Source organism: Paroedura picta, chromosome 13, assembly GCF_049243985.1.
Source record: "Paroedura picta isolate Pp20150507F chromosome 13, Ppicta_v3.0, whole genome shotgun sequence".
NCBI classification, from domain to species: Eukaryota; Metazoa; Chordata; class Lepidosauria; order Squamata; family Gekkonidae; genus Paroedura; species Paroedura picta.
Genome location: NC_135381.1, coordinates 33,841,604 through 33,864,242, shown reverse-complemented (window position 1 = coordinate 33,864,242; position 22,639 = coordinate 33,841,604). Strand labels below are relative to the sequence as shown.

The following is a 22,639-nucleotide window of genomic DNA, read 5'->3' as shown; positions in this document are numbered from 1 at the left end:
CCACACTCAATTACAGTTTTTTTTTTAAGTACAGTCCAAATCTGGGAATTGCTGACAGCGGCCAGTAGTCATGTAAAAAGAAACAACCGACCCCCCCACCCCATCTTATCCCACTCCACAGATGCACCCCCCCTCCCCAGGAGAGCCCCGGCGAGCATCTCCTCTCCCCTGCATCGCGGGCGGAAAGATGCGCCCGTGCGCTCTCCCTCCCGGGTACCACTCTGGTCCATTTCAGCCTCCGGGCCCCGCCCCCTTTGTTCTCGGCGGCCCCGCCCCTCCGGCTTCGGAACGCGCTTCCCCGGCCTCCCATTGGCTGCCGCCCTGCCGTAGCTCGGGACCGGAGCCGCTGTGTCTCTCCGGCTCGCGTGTGGCCGGCAGTTTTGCAGCAGCGGCGAGCGCGCCCGGTGGGGGGACCGGCGAGGCGCGGGCGAAAGGCGGGCAGGCGGGCAGGCAGGCGGGCGGGGGACCCACCTGGAGAGAGCCGCGCCGCCTTCCCCCCCTTGCTGCCGCCCGGCCCGAGAGCGAGGCGAGCCGCTGCGGCGGCGGCGGGGCTGGCCGGCCGGCCTCGCCGAGAGCTCCCGCAGCCCGCCCGCCCGGGGGAGCCGCGCCTCGGAGAACTTCCCGGGCGAGCCGAGAGGAGGACGGAGGATGAGGAGGATCCCCTGCAAACTTTCCCCGCCGCTGCTGCTGCTGCTGCCGCTGCTGCCGCCGCCTCTGCGTCGCCTCGTCCTCCGCGCGGATGCTGCGCGCCCCATAGCCATGCGGGGAGCGCGGGAGAGCCGAGCCAGACCCGGCCGAGGAGCGCCCCAGCCGCCGCCGCCGCTCTGAGCTGCCGCTGCCCGCGCTGCGCTGCGCCGCCCTCCGCCCCTGGTCCTGCAACTCCTGCGGAGCCCCGAGATTGCAGCGGGCCTCCCGCCCGACGCCTCTCCATCGGGGGATGAGCGCGCTGCCTCCGGCGATCCCCTCGGAGCTTCAGCTTTCGCCGGCCTGCCTTCTCCTTCGCTCCCTGCCTCCTTCCCTGCCTGCCTGCCGGGAGCTTCGTCTCCGCGCCCGAAGATCGGGCAAGACTCTCCCCTCCTCCCTCCTCGCCCAGCCTTACTTTCATCCAGATCCTTGACTTCCCTGTGAATCTCGATTTTTGATTTCTCTCTCTCCCCCCCCCCCCAATAATCTCCTCTTTGCCCAAGCGAATGTGTTCCCAGAGGGTCCCCTTTCCCCATTAAGGTCTGTGCTGTTTTGGAGGGAGGGGGGAGGCTGGGGATGGGGGGAGAGATTTGAGCATGCCGGGGGCGAAAATCTGGGGGGCCCTCCCCGAGCACAGACTGCACTTAAGGCTCTCTGGCTGGGGTTTGTTATTTTCGTTTGACTTGAAAGGTAGATTTGCCTTGCTGGTAACTGAGAGCTTCCCTTGAATTGGGTGAGAGAAAGACAAGTATATATTTTTTGTTTTCTCTCTTGATATATTTATATATTTTTTGGGGGGGGGGAGTCCACCTGATCTTGAAGAGTTGTAGTGGCAAGACGTGTGGTGAAGAAGTAGCCAGTCAGAGAAACCCACCCTTCTCCCCCTACCCCCCACTCTCCCCTGTGTGTCTGCTGCTCCCTCCACCACCCCAAACTTGTCAGCCCAGGTCCCTCCCCCCCTCCGTCCAGCCGCAAAATCAACAGGCAGAGAGAGAGGGAAGGGGAGGAGGCAGCGGGTGCGCTGAGCTGTGAGCTATGGATATTCTGTGCCCCCTGCTCCGCTTTCTGTGCGTTCTCCTGTGGACCGGGGCAGGCGCCCTCATCAACCTCAAATACTCCGTGGAGGAGGAACAAAGAGCTGGCACGGTGATCGCCAACATAGCCAAAGATGCACGAGACGCCGGCTTTGTGCTGGATCCCCGGCAGCCCACTGCTTTCCGAGTGGTCTCCAATTCGGCGCCGCACCTGGTGGACATCAACCCAGGCTCAGGGCTCCTGGTGACCAAGCAGAAGATTGACCGGGACTTACTTTGCAGACAGAGCCCTAAGTGTGTGATCTCTTTGGAGGTCATGTCCAGTTCCATGGAGATCTGCGTGATCAAGCTGGAAATCAAGGACCTCAATGACAACGCGCCCAGTTTCCCCACAGATCAGATTACGCTGGAGATCTCTGAGACGGCGAGCCCGGGCACGAGGGTACCGCTGGAGAGCGCCTACGATCCGGACTCGGGCAGCTTTGGGGTGCAGAGTTACGAGATTACACCCAACGACCTCTTTGGGCTGGAGACCAAGATACGTGGCGACGGGTCGCGCTTTGTAGAACTGGTGGTGGAGAAGAGCCTGGATCGTGAGACGCAGTCTCATTACAGTTACATGATCACCGCTTTGGACGGGGGTGACCCGCCCAACTTTGGCACCGTGGAGCTGAACATCCGGGTCATTGACTCCAATGACAACAACCCCCTCTTCGAAGACCCATCCTACACGGTCAGCGTCCCTGAGAACTCCCCGCTTGGCACTTCCGTAATCCGCCTCAACGCCACCGACCCTGACGAGGGCACCAATGGACAGGTGCTGTATTCCATCCACAGTTATGTGTCTGAGAAGGGCAGAGACCTCTTCCAGATCAACCCGCAGACGGGCCTGATCACGGTCAGTGGAGCGATTGACTATGAGGAAGGACATGCCTATGAACTGGATGTGCAGGCCAAAGATCTGGGCCCTAATTCCATTCCGGCTCACTGCAAGGTGACAGTCACTGTGCAGGACGCCAACGACAACCCTCCTCTCATTAATTTGCTCTCGGTCAACAGTGAGCTGGTGGAGGTCAGCGAAAACGCACCTCCGGGCTACGTCATTGCCCTGGTTCGGGTCTCGGACCGGGACTCTGGTGCCAACGGCAGGGTGCAGTGCAAGCTCCTGGGGAACGTGCCCTTCCGTTTGCAAGAATACGAGAGCTTTTCCACCATCTTGGTGGACGGACGTTTGGACAGGGAGCAAAGGGACCAGTATAACCTTACCATTCAGGCCAAGGACAATGGGGTCCCCTCCTTGCAAGCCACTAAGTCCTTCACTGTCAAGATCACAGATGAGAATGACAACCATCCTCACTTCTCTAAACCTTACTACCAGGTCATCGTGCAGGAGAACAACACCCCTGGGGCCTACCTCCTTTCTGTTTCTGCCAGGGACCCCGATCTGGGCCTTAATGGCAGCGTCTCCTATCAGATTGTGCCCTCCCAAGTAAGGGACATGCCTGTCTTCACGTACGTCTCCATCAACCCCAACTCGGGAGACATCTACGCCTTGAGGTCCTTCAACCATGAACAGACCAAGTCTTTTGAGTTCAAGGTCTTAGCCAAAGATGGAGGCAACCCATCCTTGCAAAGCAACGCTACCATCAGAGTTATTGTTCTGGATGTCAATGACAATACCCCTGTGATCACCGCCCCTCCTCTCGTCAATGGGACTGCAGAAGTATACATCCCCAGGAACGCCGGGGTGGGCTACTTGGTGACAGTGGTCAAGGCAGATGACTATGACGAAGGGGAAAACGGAAGGCTGTCCTACGAGATGGCCGAAGGAGACCGAGGATTTTTTGAGATAGACCAGGTCAATGGCGAGATAAGGACCACCAGAGCTTTTGGGGAGAACGCAAAGACAACGTACGAGCTGATTGTGGTGGCCCACGACCATGGGAAAACTTCTCTTTCAGCTTCTGCCTTGATTTTGATCTATCTTTCCCCCGGTCTGGATGCCCAAGAATCCATAGGATCTGTTAACTTATCCCTGATTTTTATTATTGCTCTGGGTTCTATTGCTGCCATTCTGTTTGTCACCATGATCTTTGTGGCAGTAAAGTGTAAACGGGATAACAAGGAGATCAGGACCTACAACTGCAGGTAAAGTCTTCTTGTTTCTGGGTGTCAGCAAAAATGGGAACCTGGACATCTGTAGGGGCAAGGCGAATTTTGCCAATCCTACTATTGGATCCAATGGTGCCTTTTAAAAAACCTGTGTAATGATAATTTCGAATCTCTTGTTCCCACTGAAGGTATACATTGCGATCCTGGGGTGGGGGTAACGACACTGTGTAGGACTGCCCAATTAATTTCTGTGCTTGGCAGCAAATATCCTATCATCAAAAACCTACCAGTCATGATTGACCTTAAATCTGTACGGGTGCTTGTCCTTGGTTGGAGAAGAGGAGAAAAGTCCTATAGTAATTCCAAAATATACAAAAGGAGTAAAAAAAAAATCTTAAAGGGGTTGTGATCGGCATTTTTCTTGGCAATATGAGCACATGCTTCTGTGCATCTCTGCTCAGGCATGGGGGTGACAAACCTCTCTCTTTTAAATGGCAGAGTGGCCAGGAAGAGGACCCTGTGTGTGTGTGTGGGGGGGGGGGGGGAAGGGCAGGAATTGGGGTGTAGAGAGGAATTAAACCTGTACTCTAGAAAATTGTCACGGGTGGGCATTGGCTTTGAAGGGCCTCTGCATCATTGTCACTAGCCTGTCCTCACCAGATGAGGTCACTGTCGGTGCTTTTGAAAATCTCTGCTTGTTTTCTCTGTAGGGTTGGTTGTAAAAGGAACGGGGATAGATGAAGGAAGGGGGGGGGGGGAGGGCGGCAGGTTCAGCGAGAAATGTACCAAGATTGGGGGGGGGGGAAGAGAAGCTCTTAGAAAGCCCTTAAAAAACAACAAAAACAGAGGCTTCCACTTATCTGTGCAGCAGATCCGAGCTAAATTACACAAAGCCGCACCACCCCAGAAATTAAACAGCAAAGTTTGATTCATCATTGCTACCCGCTCCCCCTTGTCTTTCAGTGCCGAGGTGTCTCAGTTCATAGCCAAACCCCTCCAGCTTATTTCTCTTGCACCCAGATCTGGATTGGATCATCTTTAAAGTCTGATGTACAGGGTTGCATCTGAACTCTCCCACCCCCTCCGAAACCGGCCTCCTTTTGAAAGCTTTAATACATGGATTTGAGCCCCTTGAATATGTAACAGCCGGCCGATTATTGTCTGCCTCTTGCTATTCTCTGTGTTGCACAAGTTAGGAGACAAATGCAAACTGCACATGAATATCAATTGGGCGCCATAAAGGAGCAGCTGCAATAGCCCATAAATGCTTTAATCCTGTTACGGGCAAAAGAGCCGTGACTTTTCCATTCCTCCAGTCCAAAGTCACTTCTGATGGAAGGGATGGAAATTAATTTTGCCCTCCCTTTAGAAATGTACAAATGCCGCTGGCCGTTTTTGGGGGGCCAGGGGGAAAGAGAATGTGCATCCTTTTAAGTTTTATTTGCATGGCTTTTAATGGAGACAGAAGAGTTCAGAGCTTCTTTCCCTTGTGTTTAAACCACTACGATTTCATAGTCTGCAGCAGGGGTAGTCAAACTGCGGCCCTCCAGATGTCCATGGACTACAATTCCCATGAGCCCCTGCCAGCGCTGGCAGGGGCTCATGGGAATTGTAGTCCATGGACATCTGGAGGGCCGCAGTTTGACTACCCCTGGTCTACAGCTTTATCGAGCCATAGGTTTTCATGCGTGTGAGCATGGGGGGGGGAATCATCTGCAAATAAAGCCGTTGCGTGCGCTGATCTTGCAAGCAGCTTGGCTTTTAAATGAGAACTAATATACCGGATTTCTTGCCGGCTCAGTTCATTAAGCAAGAATAGGAGATGAACATATGAGGGGGGGAAAAATAGCATTTGTGCCTATGCTCCTAACTGATTTGCTCTTCTGTATAACCAGTTGGTTTAGTGTGATGGCTCAGGGATTAATGAAGTGCGCTTTAATTAAATAATTGGTCAATAGGAGGGAAGGGGCCCCAAACAAGACTGTGGAAGGAATTCCTATAGGGAATTTGGGATCCTGCATTGCTAACCTGAAATATTTAGATAAACAGCACAATTAAGGCATTGCCGGTGTCAATAGACCACACAATGTGCAAGAGATACCCCCCTGCTGGGATTACCTTTAATTTATTGAAAAACACAGTGGGATGCACGTCTCTTGATCTGTATAAACGTGAGGAGTAACAAAATGTTCTTTGTAGCTGCTACAGACAAGCTTAGAATGAGGAGGGGGAAGAAATGTCCTCTTTGCAGCCTATATTTTCCTTCTAAGGAGGGGGAATCCGGTGTTGGAGGGGAGAATGCTGGGTCTCTGATACTTCTTGTTTGGAACCAATAACCCCACACCAGTTTTGCTGTGTTTCATCTTCAGATTTCTAATGACCTTTCCCTTCTTTAGCCCCTGAAATCAGCACCCAGTTACACTGATCTCTTGTTACCTATTTTCTTCCACCTCTCTCCCTTCTCTCCCCATTGCGGGTCATCCTGGGTATGCTTTTACATTGTAAGCCAGGGGTAGTCAAACTGCGGCCCTCCAGATGTCCATGGACTACAATTCCCATGAGCCCCTGCCAGCTGGCAGGGGCTCATGGGAATTGTAGTCCATGGACATCTGGAAGGCTGCAGGTTGACTACCCCGGTGTGCTCTTTGGGGCAGGGCAACTTGTTAGTCTGCTTTGGCTTGCACCTCTCTCTCAAAGCACCCTGTCCTTGGGTGGCATTCTGTGCCAAGGATGCCACATAAAAAAGTGCAGTTTCATTCCCGGTGAGAAAGAAAGAGATAATTAGGCTTGGTGTTTCCCACCCTTCCCTCCTGATACCAATGAGCTTTGAGCAAGGATACGGACAAGGTATTTATTTATCGTGCAAGCGTGACTCAGCCATATCCATCTCCCCGTTTCATTTCTGCAGTTACAGAGTTTTCAAGCAATGCCGTTTTGAAAGCGACAAGGCGCTACTTTGGAAATGGGCATTTTTGGGCCTTGCTTGGAGACGAACCCATTTCTTTGGGAAGATTGCAATGCCTGGCATCTTCTATGCATATCTATATCTGTATGGTGCTGATAACGATACACAGTCCCCAAGGGTTAGACTGAGCCACAGTTATTTCAATCTAGACTTACCAAGATAACGCTGACTGCACTCCTGTTTTTAATTATATTCCTGGTAGTTGTTTACTGATAACTTTCCTCTTGTTCCCCCCTGCCCCCTTATACCCTTTCTCTACCTTCTTTCCATGCGTCCAAGAGACAAAGCAAAACTAAATCAGTTGAAGATCCAAAAAAAGAAAAGGAGATGGTTTCTCCATCCCATCTTCTTGGGTGGTGGTGGTGGGAGATATCTATTGCTTAACAGAAAATGCAGTGCAAAGGCTAGATAGGAGATTACACTTGTCAAAGGAGACACTGAAAGTAATTCGGATCCTCAGTCTTGCAAATAAGCTTATAAAAAGTCACAGGCCTTATTTCTATTTTTTTTTTTTTAGTATCCCGTCTGGCTGAACGACTTTCCTTCACTTTAAGAAATATTTTTCATGGTCATCTAGAGATGATTTTCCCCCCACCCCAGGCGATCCAACAGGGGCCCGTTTATAAGCCTGTATTATGTGATGAGATAAGATAAATTGCCTTTAGGGAAGGGGTGAAGGAGCTTGTTTGTGTTCAGTTTACTGCTGTGGGAGATGGCATGGAAAAATCCTTTGCTGTGCTGATGCTTCCCCTCCTGCTTTCCACATTTGCATTAATCAATTTTAAATAACTTTAAAAATCCTGATTACCAATGGAAATGCATTCATGTACCCTTTTCACTTCATGGATTTTTACATCATTATTTTTTTCCCCCTTTTCTGCAGGCTGAACTATATCTCTGGTAACTAGATCCCGACAAATTCTAAGCAGCAGAAAAACCAAAAATACCCAGGGGGAACTTATTTTTTGCCCCTTATTCCTGGCTTGTTTTCTTTATGTATCTGAGCAACAAACTTTTTTCATGCCTGTGAAAACTAACCCCAAGACTTTCCATTATCACAAGAGCCGAACGATGACCCTGCATGTGGATGGGAAACAGTTCTTCTGGGATTCTCTGTTGACTAGTGTGCAGTTTGAGGATGAAGTAAGGTTCTCACTTTGCTTTCTTGTGTCCTGCAGAATTGCAGAGTATTCCTATGGGCACCAAAAGAAATCCAATAAGAAGAAAAAAATCTGCAAGAATGACATTCGCCTGGTGCCAAGGGATGTCGAGGAGACGGATAAAATGAACGTTGTGAGTTGCTCCTCCCTCACATCGTCTCTCAACTACTTTGACTATCACCAGCAGACCTTGCCCCTGGGCTGCCGCAGATCCGAAAGCACCTTCCTCAATGTGGAGAACCAGAACAACAGGAACACAGGGTCCAACCATGTCTATCACCACACCTTCACTGGGCAGACCCCCCAGCAACCAGATCTCATCATCAATGGGATGCCACTTCCAGAGGTGAGCATGGGTGGAGCTCAAGGAAAGTTGAGCATCTCCCCAGATCCCGGGGGAGAAACAGTAGAGGAAGTCCATCACCTTCATACTTGTGAAGAACACCCAGAGGTATTGGGCGGATTGTGGTTGGATTGACTGGTGAACCTGATGGACCCGAACGTTTTGAATGTGGGGATGGCTTTTAAGAAGGGGTTAGGCAAGTTTGTGGAGGATAGACTCGCTCATTCATATGAGTTCCGATCGCTAGGTGGAATTTCCATGCTCGGAGGCAGCTATTGCTGGGTCCTCACAACAGGGGATCACGTTGAATTGTTCATGGGCCTTTTGGGGCCCCATGGCTGGTTGCTGTTGGGAGCATAACACAAGTCTGTAAGTGAACTCTTTGGTCTGACCCAACGAGACGGTTCATATATTCATCATTTATTTAGAACATCTTGCCTGACGGGAGCTTAGGGCTGTGTCTCCAGCCATTACGCTGTCCGTTCATTTGGACTTTCTAGCTTTGGTGTTGGCATGGCAGCTAGTCCTTGTTTTGCTGTTTTGGAGCTTTTAAGCAGTGGTATTTTGCTTACATAATGAATGGCAACTGGGACTGCTGTAGCAGAGATCGCATGTTGCTGTTGCAGAGTTGCTTGCAAGACTTAGCCCATACAGGATTAACTGGGCTGAGGCCGGCCTGTTCCTTGCTGTTTTCCACTGCGTCTGTCAAACATGTCTGCCCTCTTCTCATGACATCATCAATCTGTGATCCTGGAGAGGAGATTAACCCTTACTACTCTAGTTAGAAGCAAGTAGAGGAGGAATAACTTGGAAGAGGAATAACTTGTTCCAGCCAGCATGGGCCAGGCTAGCCCAATCTTGTCAGATCTTGGAAGCTAAGTAGGGCAGGTCCTGTTTGATATTTGGTTGGGAGACTACTAAAGTCCAGGGTCGCCTTACAGAGACAGGTTAAAAGACACTCAGCCAATAGCCCTTTAGTTGGTTGTAGGCCTACTGAAGAATGGTACTTTAAAATCATGTGACCACAAGAAAGTCAAGGACAGCCCCTTGGGCCACATGATGGCTTGATGGGCTTTAGCACTGCGGAACAGGATGGGGGGGGGGGGAGATCCTGCTGTGGAACGCAATCATAGATGTCTCTTGCTTCCATCACAGTGATTTTATCCAGTATTTATAACTTATTGTGGGTGAGGGAAGAGAGACAAATGTTTTAACATCGTTGCTGATTTCTGTGAAATGCAGCCAACACCCTGAGGCTGGTTTCCCGACATCCGTCCTTTACATTAAAAAGTTGAAGTATCTTATTTTTTTTCCCTTTCTTTGAAAATGGGGCCATGAAATATTGCTGCTTTCATTGAGAGATAAGCCATTTTCTCCGCTACCAAGGAAAGAAAGTAGACATCTGTACCCAAAACTCTTCTGTTGGGCATCCTTGACTAATGCATGCTTGTTCGCTTTTGAATTATTATTTGGTATTAAGTGAAACAATCAAAGGTTTGTCATGTTTCCTACATTAAACAGCATAACAAAGCTAGGAAGCTGTTGAAATATTTATGGGCTGCTCTGTGCTGCTCTTTGTTGTCACCTACATATACCCAGGTAGTTTGGATTGTCCCTGTGTGTCTGGCATGAAGTATTTGGGGGTAATGGTCCCCTATCCTCTAGTTTAGGGAATGGAAAACAGTAGCATTGCCAGCCCTTCATTGAAAACCCATGAGAGTTTTTCTTGGGGGGGTGGACTGTGGGGATGGGGACCAGTGTTGATGTGATAATGTCACTGCCCTCCTGGCAATGCTCCAGGATTTACCCCAGTCTCTATGGTAAGGACCACAGAGATTGGGAAAATTCCCAGAGTGTCACATAAGCAGCAATTGAAAGTGACATCACTCTATGCACAACATGATTTCCTCTTGTTTTCCCTTTCTGCGAGAATGAGCAAGCGTGTGGGAGGGAGGTAAACCCAGGAAACTGTGCCCTTCTAGGTTCCATCTGTCCTCATGAACTTTCTGTCTTGCCCCTGGCAAAGCTTCTCATCTTCAAGGGCACCCTCTGCTCTCTATGTAAGCTCCTTCTGCCTATGTAAGCAAAGATCCATGCCAAGGGCTCTTTATCCTCCTCCTCCTTGGCACGAAGAGTTGTGGAGGCTTCAGCATAGCCTCTTCCTTGCCCAGGTCAGCTGCTGACTTGCACACATTTCAGACAAAGCCAAAACTTCGGTTATACTACTTTTTTTTTTTGAGGGGTAAGGGTTGTAATTTGGCCTGTTTGGAAAACCATGTGTATCGATGGCCCAAAGGTCAACAATACACCGGGACCATTTCAGGTTGGAAAAATGGCATGGGTGGAAGGCTTTTGCCTCCTTTCCCCTGGCACCATTGTCCTGATCCAAATCAGCTGGTGTATGTCTGAGAATTAAGTTTGAACTTTGGTCTCCCAGATAATTTTCAACACTCTATCCACTACAGCAGCGGTCCCCAACCTTTTTGCTGTTGAAGACCACCTCCGGGGGTGGGGAAGAGCCAGCGGCCCGGACGCCACACACGTGAGGCAGCTGCGTGCAAACACGCATGCTCAGAGTCGCCGCGCATGCACGCTTGTGGCAGCAGGGGGCGCAAACGCACATGCGCGGCAGCTCCGCACATGCGTGTTTGCGTCCGCCGGCGTGCCAGCGGCCGTGCCTGCCTCTTTCCCCCCCCCCTCACAGCGAGAAGCTAGCCGGGCTGCGAGTGAAGCAGTACCGGGTCGCGGACGAACCCCGCACTACAGCACACAGGCTCTGAGCATCACAAACTGAAGGCATTTCAATGGAAGAATGTATTTGTCAGGAGCTGATTTAAAGCAGGGGCTCCCAAGCTTTTTGAGCCTGCAGACACTTCTGGAAATCTGAGACAGCACAATAGAGCACAGCCACGGAATGGCTGCTGCAGGAGGTGGAACCAGCCATAGAACGGCTGCCGCAGCTTCCCTTTTGCCCCGCAATGAAAACGTTTGAGCTGTGGTAGCCGCTGCTGCTGAATCAGCACAAGTCTGCACAGTCAATCAAATGTCCAGTGGCCAATCAGAAGCCTTGCTGGGCAAAATCCCTGTCCACTTAAAAAGAACACTAAGAAAGGCGCCAGCAGGCACCAGGGAGCCCATGGGCATTGTCTTGTGGACCCCTGATTTAAGGCACTGCAGCCAAAGTGGTGTGCATCAGATTGAGATGGTAGAAGCCTGAGATGGGGGTGGTCCCCCACCTGCAGTCTCAAATGGGCCACTCCATATCAGCTTCCCATCTTCCATGTCATTCCCATCTTAGTCTGCTACATGTCCAGGCCAGGCTGGTGGGGGTCTTCGTTGGCTGGCTGCCATTAGCACATAGGGCCCCCGTGGCCTCTTGCAGCCCCTTGTCTTTTTCATGGGACTCTAATTTGGTGGCATCTGTCTGTGAAACAGGGCACCCGTCACACCCAGATATGGCAAAGTGCAGAGAGTCAGCGTGACACCATGGATAAACCTCTGAGTTGAAGCCTGCACATAGCAGAATGTGGTAGAAGAAAACTGAGGTGATCACCTGAACTCAACCGCATCAGGGGGCAGGGGTGGGGACCCAGTTGCTCCTGCATGTGCAAACTTTCTGCAAAAGAAAAGCTAATATGGGGAGATAGATTCTGAACCTTCTCCCCCCCCCCCATTATCAACTGTACTAGTTTTCCACTTGCAGTGACCTTTCCTGAGGGAAGCGTTTTTTAAGAAGGCGATTTCTACATGCATTCAGGATTATCTGGGCCATGCTGCCATCTCGGGACTCTGCCACCTCATTCTTCTCTGCCTGGAGCCCAGGCCTCAGAGGTGGTGTAAACACAATGTAAGAAGATCTCAATTGTGCAGCTTTCATGTGCTCATTTAAATTGGCTCTTGGCTAACTTTGCACGTCAGACTGCTGCAACCTGTAACCTGGGCAAGTGTACAGCTGGCATGCCAGTGTTGCATGTGCAGCAGCAGTGCAGGCATAACTGCGTGTGTGTGATTTAAATGAGATTCTGAGTGCATGCCATACCATAGGGCAGTCTTCCTCAACCTTTTTACCATTGAGAAATATTCTGAAATATTCTTCGAGGAACCCCTTTCCCATCCCCTCCAGGCCCATCAGTGGCCATTTTGGAAGGGAGCGGGGGGGTCCACATGATAGGATCACCTCACCTGATAAATGTTTAACAAATTTTAAATATATTTAAAAATTATTTAACTCCCACCCATCCAGGAAACCCTTCCAGGGCCGTCAAGAAACTCTGGTTGAGAAATCCTGTCATGGGCAAGTTCTTGCCACTGGTGTCACCTGTCTGTCATGTCTTTGACTGGGGAGGTGGTGCCCCTAATCCTGGCTCAGCCATTCCATAGGGTTAGACATGGAAATGTGTTGCCACGTATCTGGTGGAACCTGAGGTCCATGGATGATGTTGCGGGGAGAGGAAGGGAACACAATTGTAGTGAAAAGCGGTGTATAAAAATCAACTCCTCTTCTAGTGGAGTGGTTAAGAGTGGTGGCTTCTAATCTGGTTTGATTCTTCCCTCCTTCCCATTCAGCCAGCTGAGTGACCTGGGGCCAGTCGCTGTTCTCTTAGAGCTGTTCTCTTAGAGCAGTTCTGTCAGAGCTCTCTGAGCCCCACCTACCTCACCGGGTGCCTGTTATGAGGAGAGGAATGGAAATGCGTTTGTTAAACACCTTGGGAATCCTTAGAGTAGTGAAAAGTGGGGTATGAAAAAAAAATCAGCTCTTCTATGTCTTCTTTTGTTGGACGTTTGGAGGGAACCCTTCTGATGGAATATCCCATGAAAGCTGGTGCCACAAGAAGTCTGCTCATCTTTAAGGAAAAGAGTTTTATATCCTGCTTTTCCCAGTCCAAAGGAGACTCAAAGCGGCTTACATCCGCCTTCCCTTCCTCTCCCCACAACAGACACCCTGTGAGGTAGGTGAGGCTGAGAGAGCTCTGAGAGAACTACTCTGTGAAAATAGCACTATCAGGACTGTGATTTCCCCAGGGTCACCAGCTGGCTGCATGTGGAGAAGTGGGGAATCAGACCCATCTTACCAGGTTAGAAGCTGCCACTCTCAACCACTACACCACGCTGGCAGAAAACCAAGCTGATTGATTTTTTGCCTTCTTTTCAGCATCTGGGCACAGCCTGGTACTGTACTGAGAGCTGAGGTGGGTGCAGAGCTGTTGCTATCACCCTGGTGTGATCTTCTCCAATAAAACAGCGTGCACATTTCCTGCTGTATCCCTGCTGCCATCAAATCTACATTTTATAAGCTATATTTTGGGTGTTGAGCGCACTGCCAGCAGAGATGAAGTGGCTTACGTTTGTTTTTCCCTAGGAGGCTGATAAGAGACTTTGCAGATGACTCTAGGACACAAAACTACTATTTCTGTACTCTCAATTTCCCCCCATGGTGGGACTGTTGTGTCTTTAATAGTTGCACAGGTGACACTTTACCCATCCCTGTATCTCCTTGCTGGGAATCGATGCATGCGTTACATTTCAGCCAGCACAGGCCCTCTTGCCAAGGGAGAACAAAATCCCTGGCTGATACCGTCCTCCTTGGTGTAAACAGGAGGGTAAGAGTGTCCTTTCCCCAAGCAACCATCTTCTCTCAGTGTAATAGAGGCTAGTTGCTGGTGTGTCCCCATCCCCTGCTTTTCGGTGGTCCTGAAGAGCTGAGGGGGAAGAGTGGTACTGAACTGGTGTGTGGTTGTGGTTGTCTCTGCCATTGGCAAAGGCAGGTGTGCCTTGGAGCAAGAAAGCAGGTGTTGATTAGTGATTTGGGAGCTGCTGCAGCCAAGCAGTTAAGGGCATGCCCACAGTGTCCAAAACCTACCTGTATTCCTGCTCTTGGGATGATCCCTCAAAGAATCTTGGTCAATTGTGGGGCAATTGTTGGCTTGCTCACTCACTGTGATTTTATGCAAAACCCGGTCTCAAGGATCGCCAAAAACACTTAATTCTGATGTTTTTTACCCTGCTCCAAGGAGCTCAGGGTGTCGTGCATGGATCTCCCTTCCCCCCACTTTGTGATCACAACAGTCTTGTGAGGTAGGCGAGGCTTGAGAACAAATAACTGTCCCAAGTTGGCGTGTGTGCCACGGCGGGGATTCGAAACCATGCCCCTTGAATGGTAACATCACATCGCCCTACCTCTCTGAATTGTTTCTAATTCTTGGACGATTTAAAATATATGCTAAATAAAACGAAAGGAGGCACCATTCTGATTAATCTGGCCGGGACTTATCATTTCTGCAAGCGTGATGTTGTTTTCCAGATTTTGCCTATCTTGCACTGCCTCTGCCATCATGTGCTCCAGATTCAGTCAGGAGAGAGTCAGCATTAGGTCTTTTCAAGGTTACCTGCTTGGAGACTGCACAGAGGCAACTTCTGCATCGTTGTGCAAGCATCCCTGAGCCAAGAATGTTTGGAGGGAGGGAGGGAGAGCCTGGAATGCAATTAGGAGAGGCTAGCAGATGTAATATAGCACCATTCCAGAGAATTAACGCTCCATTTTGCTGTCGGCATCGATATGGAAAATATAGTCTGGTTTCTCGGTTCTACCTGAATGGTGCTGACCTCTGAATACTGCTACGGTCTGCCCTGGTGTCAAATGGACCACTGAACTTGTGAGTCACACAGAAGTCTTCCTCTGGCAGGATGAAGATCAGGAAAGCTGAACTGGCTCTGTATCACAAAGAAGGCGTACAGCAACAAATCAGGCAGTGGCCGCTTTTATGAACCCTCTGGGGCCCACATTTGGCTATTTTGCAAAACAGGAGCTGGATGTAGCTGGGCTGCCCCTCTGTTCTTAACGGTGTGTCAAAGTTAGAAGTGGCAAAACAATATCTGCAGGTGATGATGCTGTAGATTCCTAAAGTAGGTCTATCCTACCTGGAGGGTCATTGCTTCCTGTTTCCTGTATTTTGGCTTATGCGGAGAATTGCTTTTATTTCTTACCTGCATCCCAGCAACGTTATCTTATTAATAGCCATAACAATTGTTCATTAGCAATTATCAGTTCATAAAGCAGATTGTTACTGAACCCACCGGGTGGAAATGGTTTTTGTAATTGCCCTGCTTCCTAGCAAGAAACCAGATAATAGAACTGGAGCAGCCGGAGATGAGGAAGGGTGTGTGTGTGTGTGTCTGTGTGCTGGGTTCATCCAGCCAGTCTCCCTACGGTGCATTTTCTAGAATTCTGTCCATTCTCATTTTAAACGACTGTAGCAGCCGGGCCTCCGTCGTTTCCCGGGGGAGGCTGTTGAACAACAGACTTATAGATTTGAGTGTCAGGGAGATTTTCCTAATGTTCCCTTTGAATGTGTGACTTTCCCCTTATTGCCACAATGCTAAAGCAAAACGTCGTTTGATGCAGGATATGATGCAAGGGTAAACACGGTAAGCTTTATATGCCACTTAGCGTGAGATGTTTTGTGTCTGAGCAGAGCGTGGATGTCTATTTTTTAAAACAAACAAACCGCTATCTGTCTTTTTTTAGCAAGAGGAAGGCCACCCAAGTGCTCTTTTAAGACAAGAGGCTGCCTTTTATTTTAAGTCAAGATCCTTGCAATAAAAGGTCCCCAAGGACCGGTTGTTTTGTAAAGATTCGTTTGCGTGCTACAAATAGACTTCTCATGTCTGTGGTTGGCTGTAGACGAATTATAAATGGGTAGCAATTGCCAAGAACGTGCGTAAGGACTGGCGAGGGTGGATCTCCTTTCTATGCCGAAGGAGATAGCAGAATTCTGTATGGATGTAAATTTGAATTCTGTGACTTGGAATACATCTCCCAGATGAAGCAGTTTTGTTATGTCTTGCTTGTTCTTCAGATTTTCATCTGTTTATGCAAGTCGCTGGGACTATGCAGAGATTTCCCCCCTGCCCTCTAGAAATCTTATTATGGCACAGCATGTTTCCCTCCTTCTGAAGTGTAGCACACACTGTTGCAGCTCTGTCTTTTTCATCCAAATGGGCTAGAAGTGTACATTATGTTTTTAAAAGGGAAAGTCTGAGCTAGCCGACATGGTGCGCCCTATTGCATACTTTCCAACATGTTGCAAATGAACATAAGGACATTCATCCATACGTATAACGTCCTTATGCCTGTACCTAAGATCGTTGCCTGGAACCTGGTTGTAATTTGCTCGGTTTCTTAGTGTTCATGTGCATGCATTTATACGCATAGGCACTAGTCCATAGTTCCCCATCTGGCACCTCAAGGTGTTTTTAGAGCTTGGGTGGGGTCCTGTGTGACTTTTGCCAAGCAGGGGTTTCTGACTGGCCACTGGAGATTGGATTGGCAGTGCAGATTTTAAAAAGCTGTGCAGTAGCTACTTTCACAGCACAAGGATCTTTGCTGTGTGTCTGAAGGTGGGCTCCTGCAGCCATTTTGTGGGTGGCTTCACCTGCAGCAGCCGATTTATGGCAGCCATCATGCGGCTATTTTTACCATCCTGCGTCAGAATAACAAAGGTGCCTGCAGGCTTATGCCCTCTTCCACGTGACCTGGAAGTGACAAAATCACATCAGGAATGTCAGGGGATGCTCTGGTACTTGAGCAAAAACTCTGAGTATTTGAGCCAGCTTGGCGTGGTGGTTCAAATATGGCGAGCCGTGTTTGATTCCCCGCTTTTCCTCCACATGCAACCAGCTGGGTGACCTTGGGTTTGCCACAGCCCTGATAAAGCTATTCTGAGCGAGCAGGAATATCAGGGCCTCTCAGCCTCCCCTACCTCACAGGGGGTCTGTTGTGGGAGAGGAAGGGAAAGCAATTGGAAGCCCCTTTGAGACTCCTGCTAGAGCTGTTCTGACCGAGCAGGAATATTAGGGTTCTCTCAGCCTCACTTCCCTTACAGGGGGAAATGAAAGGAAGGCAATTATAAGACTCTTTGAGATCCCTTCTGGTAGAGAAGTGTGGCATATAAGAACCAATTCTTCTTCTTCTTCTTCTTCTTCTTCTTCTTCTTCTTCTTCTTCTTCTTCTTCTTCTTCTTCTTCTTCTTCTTCTTCTTCTTCTTCTTCTTCTTCTTCTTCTTCTTCTTCTTCTTCTTCTTCTATAGTAAATTTGGCTTCTATCATAGAGGTTATGCCTAAATACCAGAGAGTCCTAATAATGTGATGACGTAAATTCTGGGTCATGTGAGCACGTTGCTACATATCAGTTGGACCTCCCTCTTTTTCGGGGAAGTTTCCCCCACTAGCCATAGGGTGTGTGTGTGTGTCTGGCAACCCTAATTCCAGAGGTCAGCGCTATACGATGGCTGCAGCATGTGGGCCAAAATCATTGCTCCTTATCCTCAAGGAAGCTTCCTAGCTTCAAATTCCTGTAGACAGGAAAGAAGCAGTAAGCTAGATGTCATACAGGTAGCAAAGAGTCCCCCAGACCTCCCTCCCTCTGCCCCACTGTCCCACTGGCTGCACATCAGCATCAGTGCTGCATAATGCTGCCTCTTCCTACTGTCAGTTGTTCCCCTATGGCAGGGGTAGTCAAACTGCGGCCTTCCAGATGTCCATGGACTACAATTCCCAGGCTCCTGGGAATTGTAGTCCATGGACATCTGGAGGGCCGCAGTTTGACTACCCCTGCCCTATGGCCTTCCATGGCCCGGCCAACTATCGTCCTTGTAATCAGCAATACCAGGGGTTGAACCTGTGACTTTCCGCATGCTAAATGTATGCTCTCATGGAGGCATCTTGCTCCTCGTAGGCATGTCTACAGGAACGGGAACAAACAGTAAGCTTATCTTAGACAGATTCCCAGCTGTCTTTAGGGCGGTGAACAGACATGGGAAATTTGCATACACTTAAATGGATGCTCATGAATAATCAACAGTTTCATTCTTCTCAGGGAAGTGGAAATGGTTTCAGGTTTTGGAGGCAAGTCTGGGACCTGCTTGGAGATTTTGACATGTTTTTCAGGCAGTTAAATGTGCAGAGAAATGGCTCTCCGGCAAACACGAGTCATCTGAGTGGCACGAATTGGAATGGGAAGCTGTCTTGAAAGGGATGAAATCTGATATTTCAATCTCCAGGAGGATTTCGTTCTGTTCCTTCGAAAGGGGGGGGGAACGTCCATTACTTGCCCACAGCACTTCTAAAACCTTTTATCGTTCGAATAAAACTCCCATCCTCCAGTAAACCCTCAAATCTTTAAAAAAAAATCCACTAATAAGAGGAGTCAACAAAAATTGATTGTGCCTTTAATTAAAATTTAAAAGTGAGTTGTGATAATTAAAAAGCAATAAATTAAAGGGCATTGTGTTATGCACATTTTGGATTTAGAAAAATGTTTGTGCCTCTAAAAGCTGCCAGTTAAAATCCCTGCTTGCAGAGGCTGTTGTTGTTTGGGGAGAGAGCTGGCTTTGAATGGCTTCTTGAGGTGCACTATGTTATAGCCCAAGAGCCTCTTGTGGCGCAGAGTGGTAAGGCAGCCGTCTGAAAGCTTTGCCCATGAGGCTGGGAGTTCGATCCCAGCAGCCGGCTCAAGGTTGACTCAGCCTTCCATCCTTCCGAGGTCGGTAAAATGAGTACCCAGCTTGCTGGGAGGTAAACGGTAAAGACTGGGGAAGGCACTGGCAAACCACCCCGTATTGAGTCTGCCATGAAAACGCTAGAGGGCGTCACCCCAAGGGTCAGACATGACCCAGTGCTTGCACAGGGGATACCTTTACCTTTGCCTTTATGTTATAGCCCTTTGTCAGGAGCTCTGCTGGTGAATGGCTCTTCCTTCATTGTTAAATGCCTATGGCGGGAGTTTCCTTGTAGCAGAGGGAAAATGGGATGCTTAATCCTCCCCTTGCCCACTTTGTTGCCTTATTCAAAATCCTCTCAGCGGCTTTTTCAGGGTTTCAGACCCAAGTCTGCCTTGCAAATGTAGGCCTGGAACTTTGCAGCTTGGTGTAGTGGTTAGGAGTGCGGACTACTAATCTGGAGAGCCGGGTTTGAATCTGCGCTCCCCCACATGCAGCCAGCTGGGTGACCTTGGGCTCACCACAGCACTGATAAAACTGTTCTGACCGAGCAGTGATATCAGGGCTCTCTCAGCCTCACCTCCCTCACAGGGTGTCTGTTCTGGGGAGAGGAAAGGGAAGGTGATTGTAAGCCGCTTTGAGACTCCTTCGGGTAGAGAAAAGTGGCATATAAGAACAGACTCTTCTGCAAAGATTTGGTACTGCAGGGGGAGGTTTTTGCGTGGGGCAAACTGGTGGAAGAAGAGTTAAGCCCTTCTCTCCCCTCGACTTCCGCTTCAAAGCAATTTAAGAAACACACATGAACACACTGAAGCACAGCACCGCTGGCATTAATGCTAATTGTGATTGTCTGAGGTGGCAAGCCAATTCTTATGAATTTAGAAGCAAGCTGCATATAATTGTGAGCTGGTATGACTAATGACAAGGACTATGTGGCTGGGCCTCTCTCCTTCTGGCCTTGGTGTGCTTGCCTTGATGTGCTCAATGATTTCTGCTTACCTAGTTACCCCAAAGTGACCCAAAATTCTCGAGCCTTTGATGAAGAAGACCCTGCAGAGATCTGAGCCAGTAGAAGAATCCGCCAGTCTGGTTTGTGCCTAAGGTTCCGGTTCCGGCCCAGTATGTGTTTCCTGGAAGGGCAAGTCACATTGACTGCCCGAGTCATGCAGTTCTCCTGTAGAATAAAAGCCAGACGCATTTGGCCTTGTAAAGGAAATGATGCATCCATTGTCTTTAGCGGCCTCATCATAAGACTGCTTTATTTCCATTCTGCGGTTCAGTGTTGTCTGCTCCGGTGTCTTGGGCTTAATCTCCGATCCCAACTGAATGCAGTGTGTGAGCTCTGCCACTGAAGCCCATGCCCTTCTTTCTCAGACAGAAATAGGCCACTCTTGTGTTGTGTGACGGCCTTCTTCCGCACCGAGGATAGCTGCTGAACTGTGCTACCTCCTTAAATTTCCTGCTGCATGTTGTGTCTGTGTTACTCCATTCAGACACTGAAAACACCCCTCTTCTTTGGAATGGCAAACCATTTATTCATTCAATTATTATATTTATATACCGCCCTCCCTTTCGGCTCAGGGCGGTTTTCTGTTATAGCTCTCGTATGCGGCACAATACAATGAGCATTCAGTATAAAACTTATTTAACAGTGGACTTGTATCAAACAGTGTAATATAATAACAGTACTTAACTGCAACAAACAGTGTGATGCACCATAACCATGGCAAATGGCCACGCCCGTATGCTCTTTCCCTCCTCCCTTCAAGTGTGGAGCGTGAGTGACAACTTCTTGGTTTCACAAGGCGCCAATCACATCTCATTCTTCCATCAATTCCAGAGGTGGGTATAGTGGGACAAATTAGTGTTGGCAGAGTTTGAATATGCAGAGTGCAGCACCAGGCTGCTTAAAGAATAAAACAGTTTTTATTCAGAATAGAATCATAGAATCATAGAGTTGGAAGGGGCCATACAGGCCATCTAGTCCAACCCCCTGCTCTACGCAGGATCAGCCCTAAGCATCCTAAAGCATCCAAGAAAAGTGTGTATCCAACCTTTGCTTGAACACTGCCAGTGAGGGGGAGCTCACCACCTCCTTAGGCAGAAGAGACACAACCATGTACAGAAACAGAGAGAGACTTAACTAACTATTCTAATGGTTGTCTGCAGGTGTTCTTTTGTGGTTCAGTTCTGGGGGCAAGCTGGGAGGAATTTGAAAACCATCAGGAAGTCCCCATCCTATGTCTGTTTGAGGTCTGGACTTAGGGTTGCCAGAGGCTTCTCCCCACCAGCTGGAACAGAAGTGGGAAAGTATTGTGACGTCCTTTCCCTTTAGGTATTTCCCAGTCTCTATGGTAAAAGGCACAGATATTTGGGGAATTCCTTGAGTTCTGGGGACAAATGGAAGTGATGTCACTGTTTCCCAACATTAGAAATATTTGCTCCCACTGGAATTAAGAATGGAGGTAGAGCTGAGAGCCTGGTGCAAGAGAATCCCCACCGTGGTTGGTAATCTGGTAAACTTAATCAGGAGGACCACTGTTGACCTTTCTGCCCCCTCTGCAGATGTTATTCACTGAAGAGAAAAACACTATTGAGATTTTCTGGTGGCTCGTTTGTTCATTCCGTAGTCCCCTGTGCCCTTTGGTGTCAGTTTGGTGTAGTGGTTAGGAGTGCGGACTTCTAATCTGGCATGCCAGGTTCAATTCCCCACTTCCCCACATGCAGCCAGCTGGGTGACCTTGGGCTCCCCACAGCACTGATAAAGCTGTTCTGACCAAGCAGTGATATCAGGGCTCTCTCAGCCTCACCCACCCCACAGGGTGTCTGTTGTGGGGAGAGGAAAGGGAAGGCGACTGTAAGCCGCTTTGAGCCTCCTTCGGGTAGGGAAAAGCGGCATATAAGAACCAACTCTTCTTCTTCTTCTTCTTCTTCTTCTTCTTCTTCTTCTTCTTCTTCTTCTTCTTCTTCTTCTTCTTCTTCTTCTTCTTTGATCCTCTGCCTTTCTTTATTTTTGAACTACAGGCCTATGATCTCGGGGATTTTCCTTATCTGTGGACACATTTCTAGTTGTTTGTTTGAAGCAATCCACAGCATAGGGGTGCCAGGTCAGCATAGGGTTGGACCAGCTGGCAGAGGATGGGACGAAGAAGCCCGAAATAACCATGATATACCTGCATCGCATGGAAGTAGCATAGGTACGTCAGGGACCATGCTCTGTTTAGTGGGCAAAACCTCTATGGCAGAATTAGCTTCTTACCATAGAGTGTTCCCCATTTGCTTGCTTGTCAGGTCTTCCTTTACCCACTCACCTTGTCCTCCTGTTACAGTGCCATTCTTTAATTTTTTTTTTGGTTAAAGTGTCTGTTATTATTGCATTTTTGTGTGAATTCCAGCTCAAATGAACGCACTTCCTCTAATGTGCTCAGTTTGTGGAAATCAGCTTGTGTCTGGCATCAATACTTTTTCTTTTTTTAACAAATCAGGCCACTTGAAAGCAGGCGTGTTTGTATGCGTGTGAGTGGGGGGTGGAGCTAGTCAAATGCCAGGCAATTATGAGAAATAAATGGAAGGAGATTGGCTATGAGTAATGCTGTTTTTAGAGTTGTAAAAAAAAAAGCAACCACTCAACCATTGTGCACAAACGAAGCACTTTTCCACAGATCTTTTAAAAAGAATGGTTCATTCAAGCCAACATTTAAAATTTAAACTGATGAGGGAGATAGGAAGCCTGCTATGGTTTCCAGTCACAACTTCCTGGCCTTTGTTTGTGCACCGCGAAATGTCTGAACTGGGCCAGTTTGTTAGTGGTTAGGAGTGCGGACTTCTAATCTGGCATGACGGGT

The 22,639-nt window shown here is 48.9% G+C and overlaps 1 protein-coding gene across 2 annotated transcripts in view; it reads left to right on the top strand.

Annotated features, from left to right (window-relative positions):
- The first annotated feature begins 364 nt into the window (after positions 1 to 364).
- The window catches only part of PCDH19 (protocadherin 19), a 149,085-nt gene continuing 126,810 nt past the window's right edge, over positions 365 to 22,639 (top strand). For both annotated transcript variants that reach the window (XM_077307386.1, XM_077307385.1), the window contains exons 1-2: positions 365 to 3,866; positions 7,974 to 8,301. In XM_077307386.1, the coding sequence (XP_077163501.1) occupies positions 1,720 to 3,866; positions 7,974 to 8,301 (2,475 nt within the window). In that variant the 5' untranslated portion in view covers positions 365 to 1,719. The remainder of the gene's footprint in view (positions 3,867 to 7,973; positions 8,302 to 22,639) is intronic.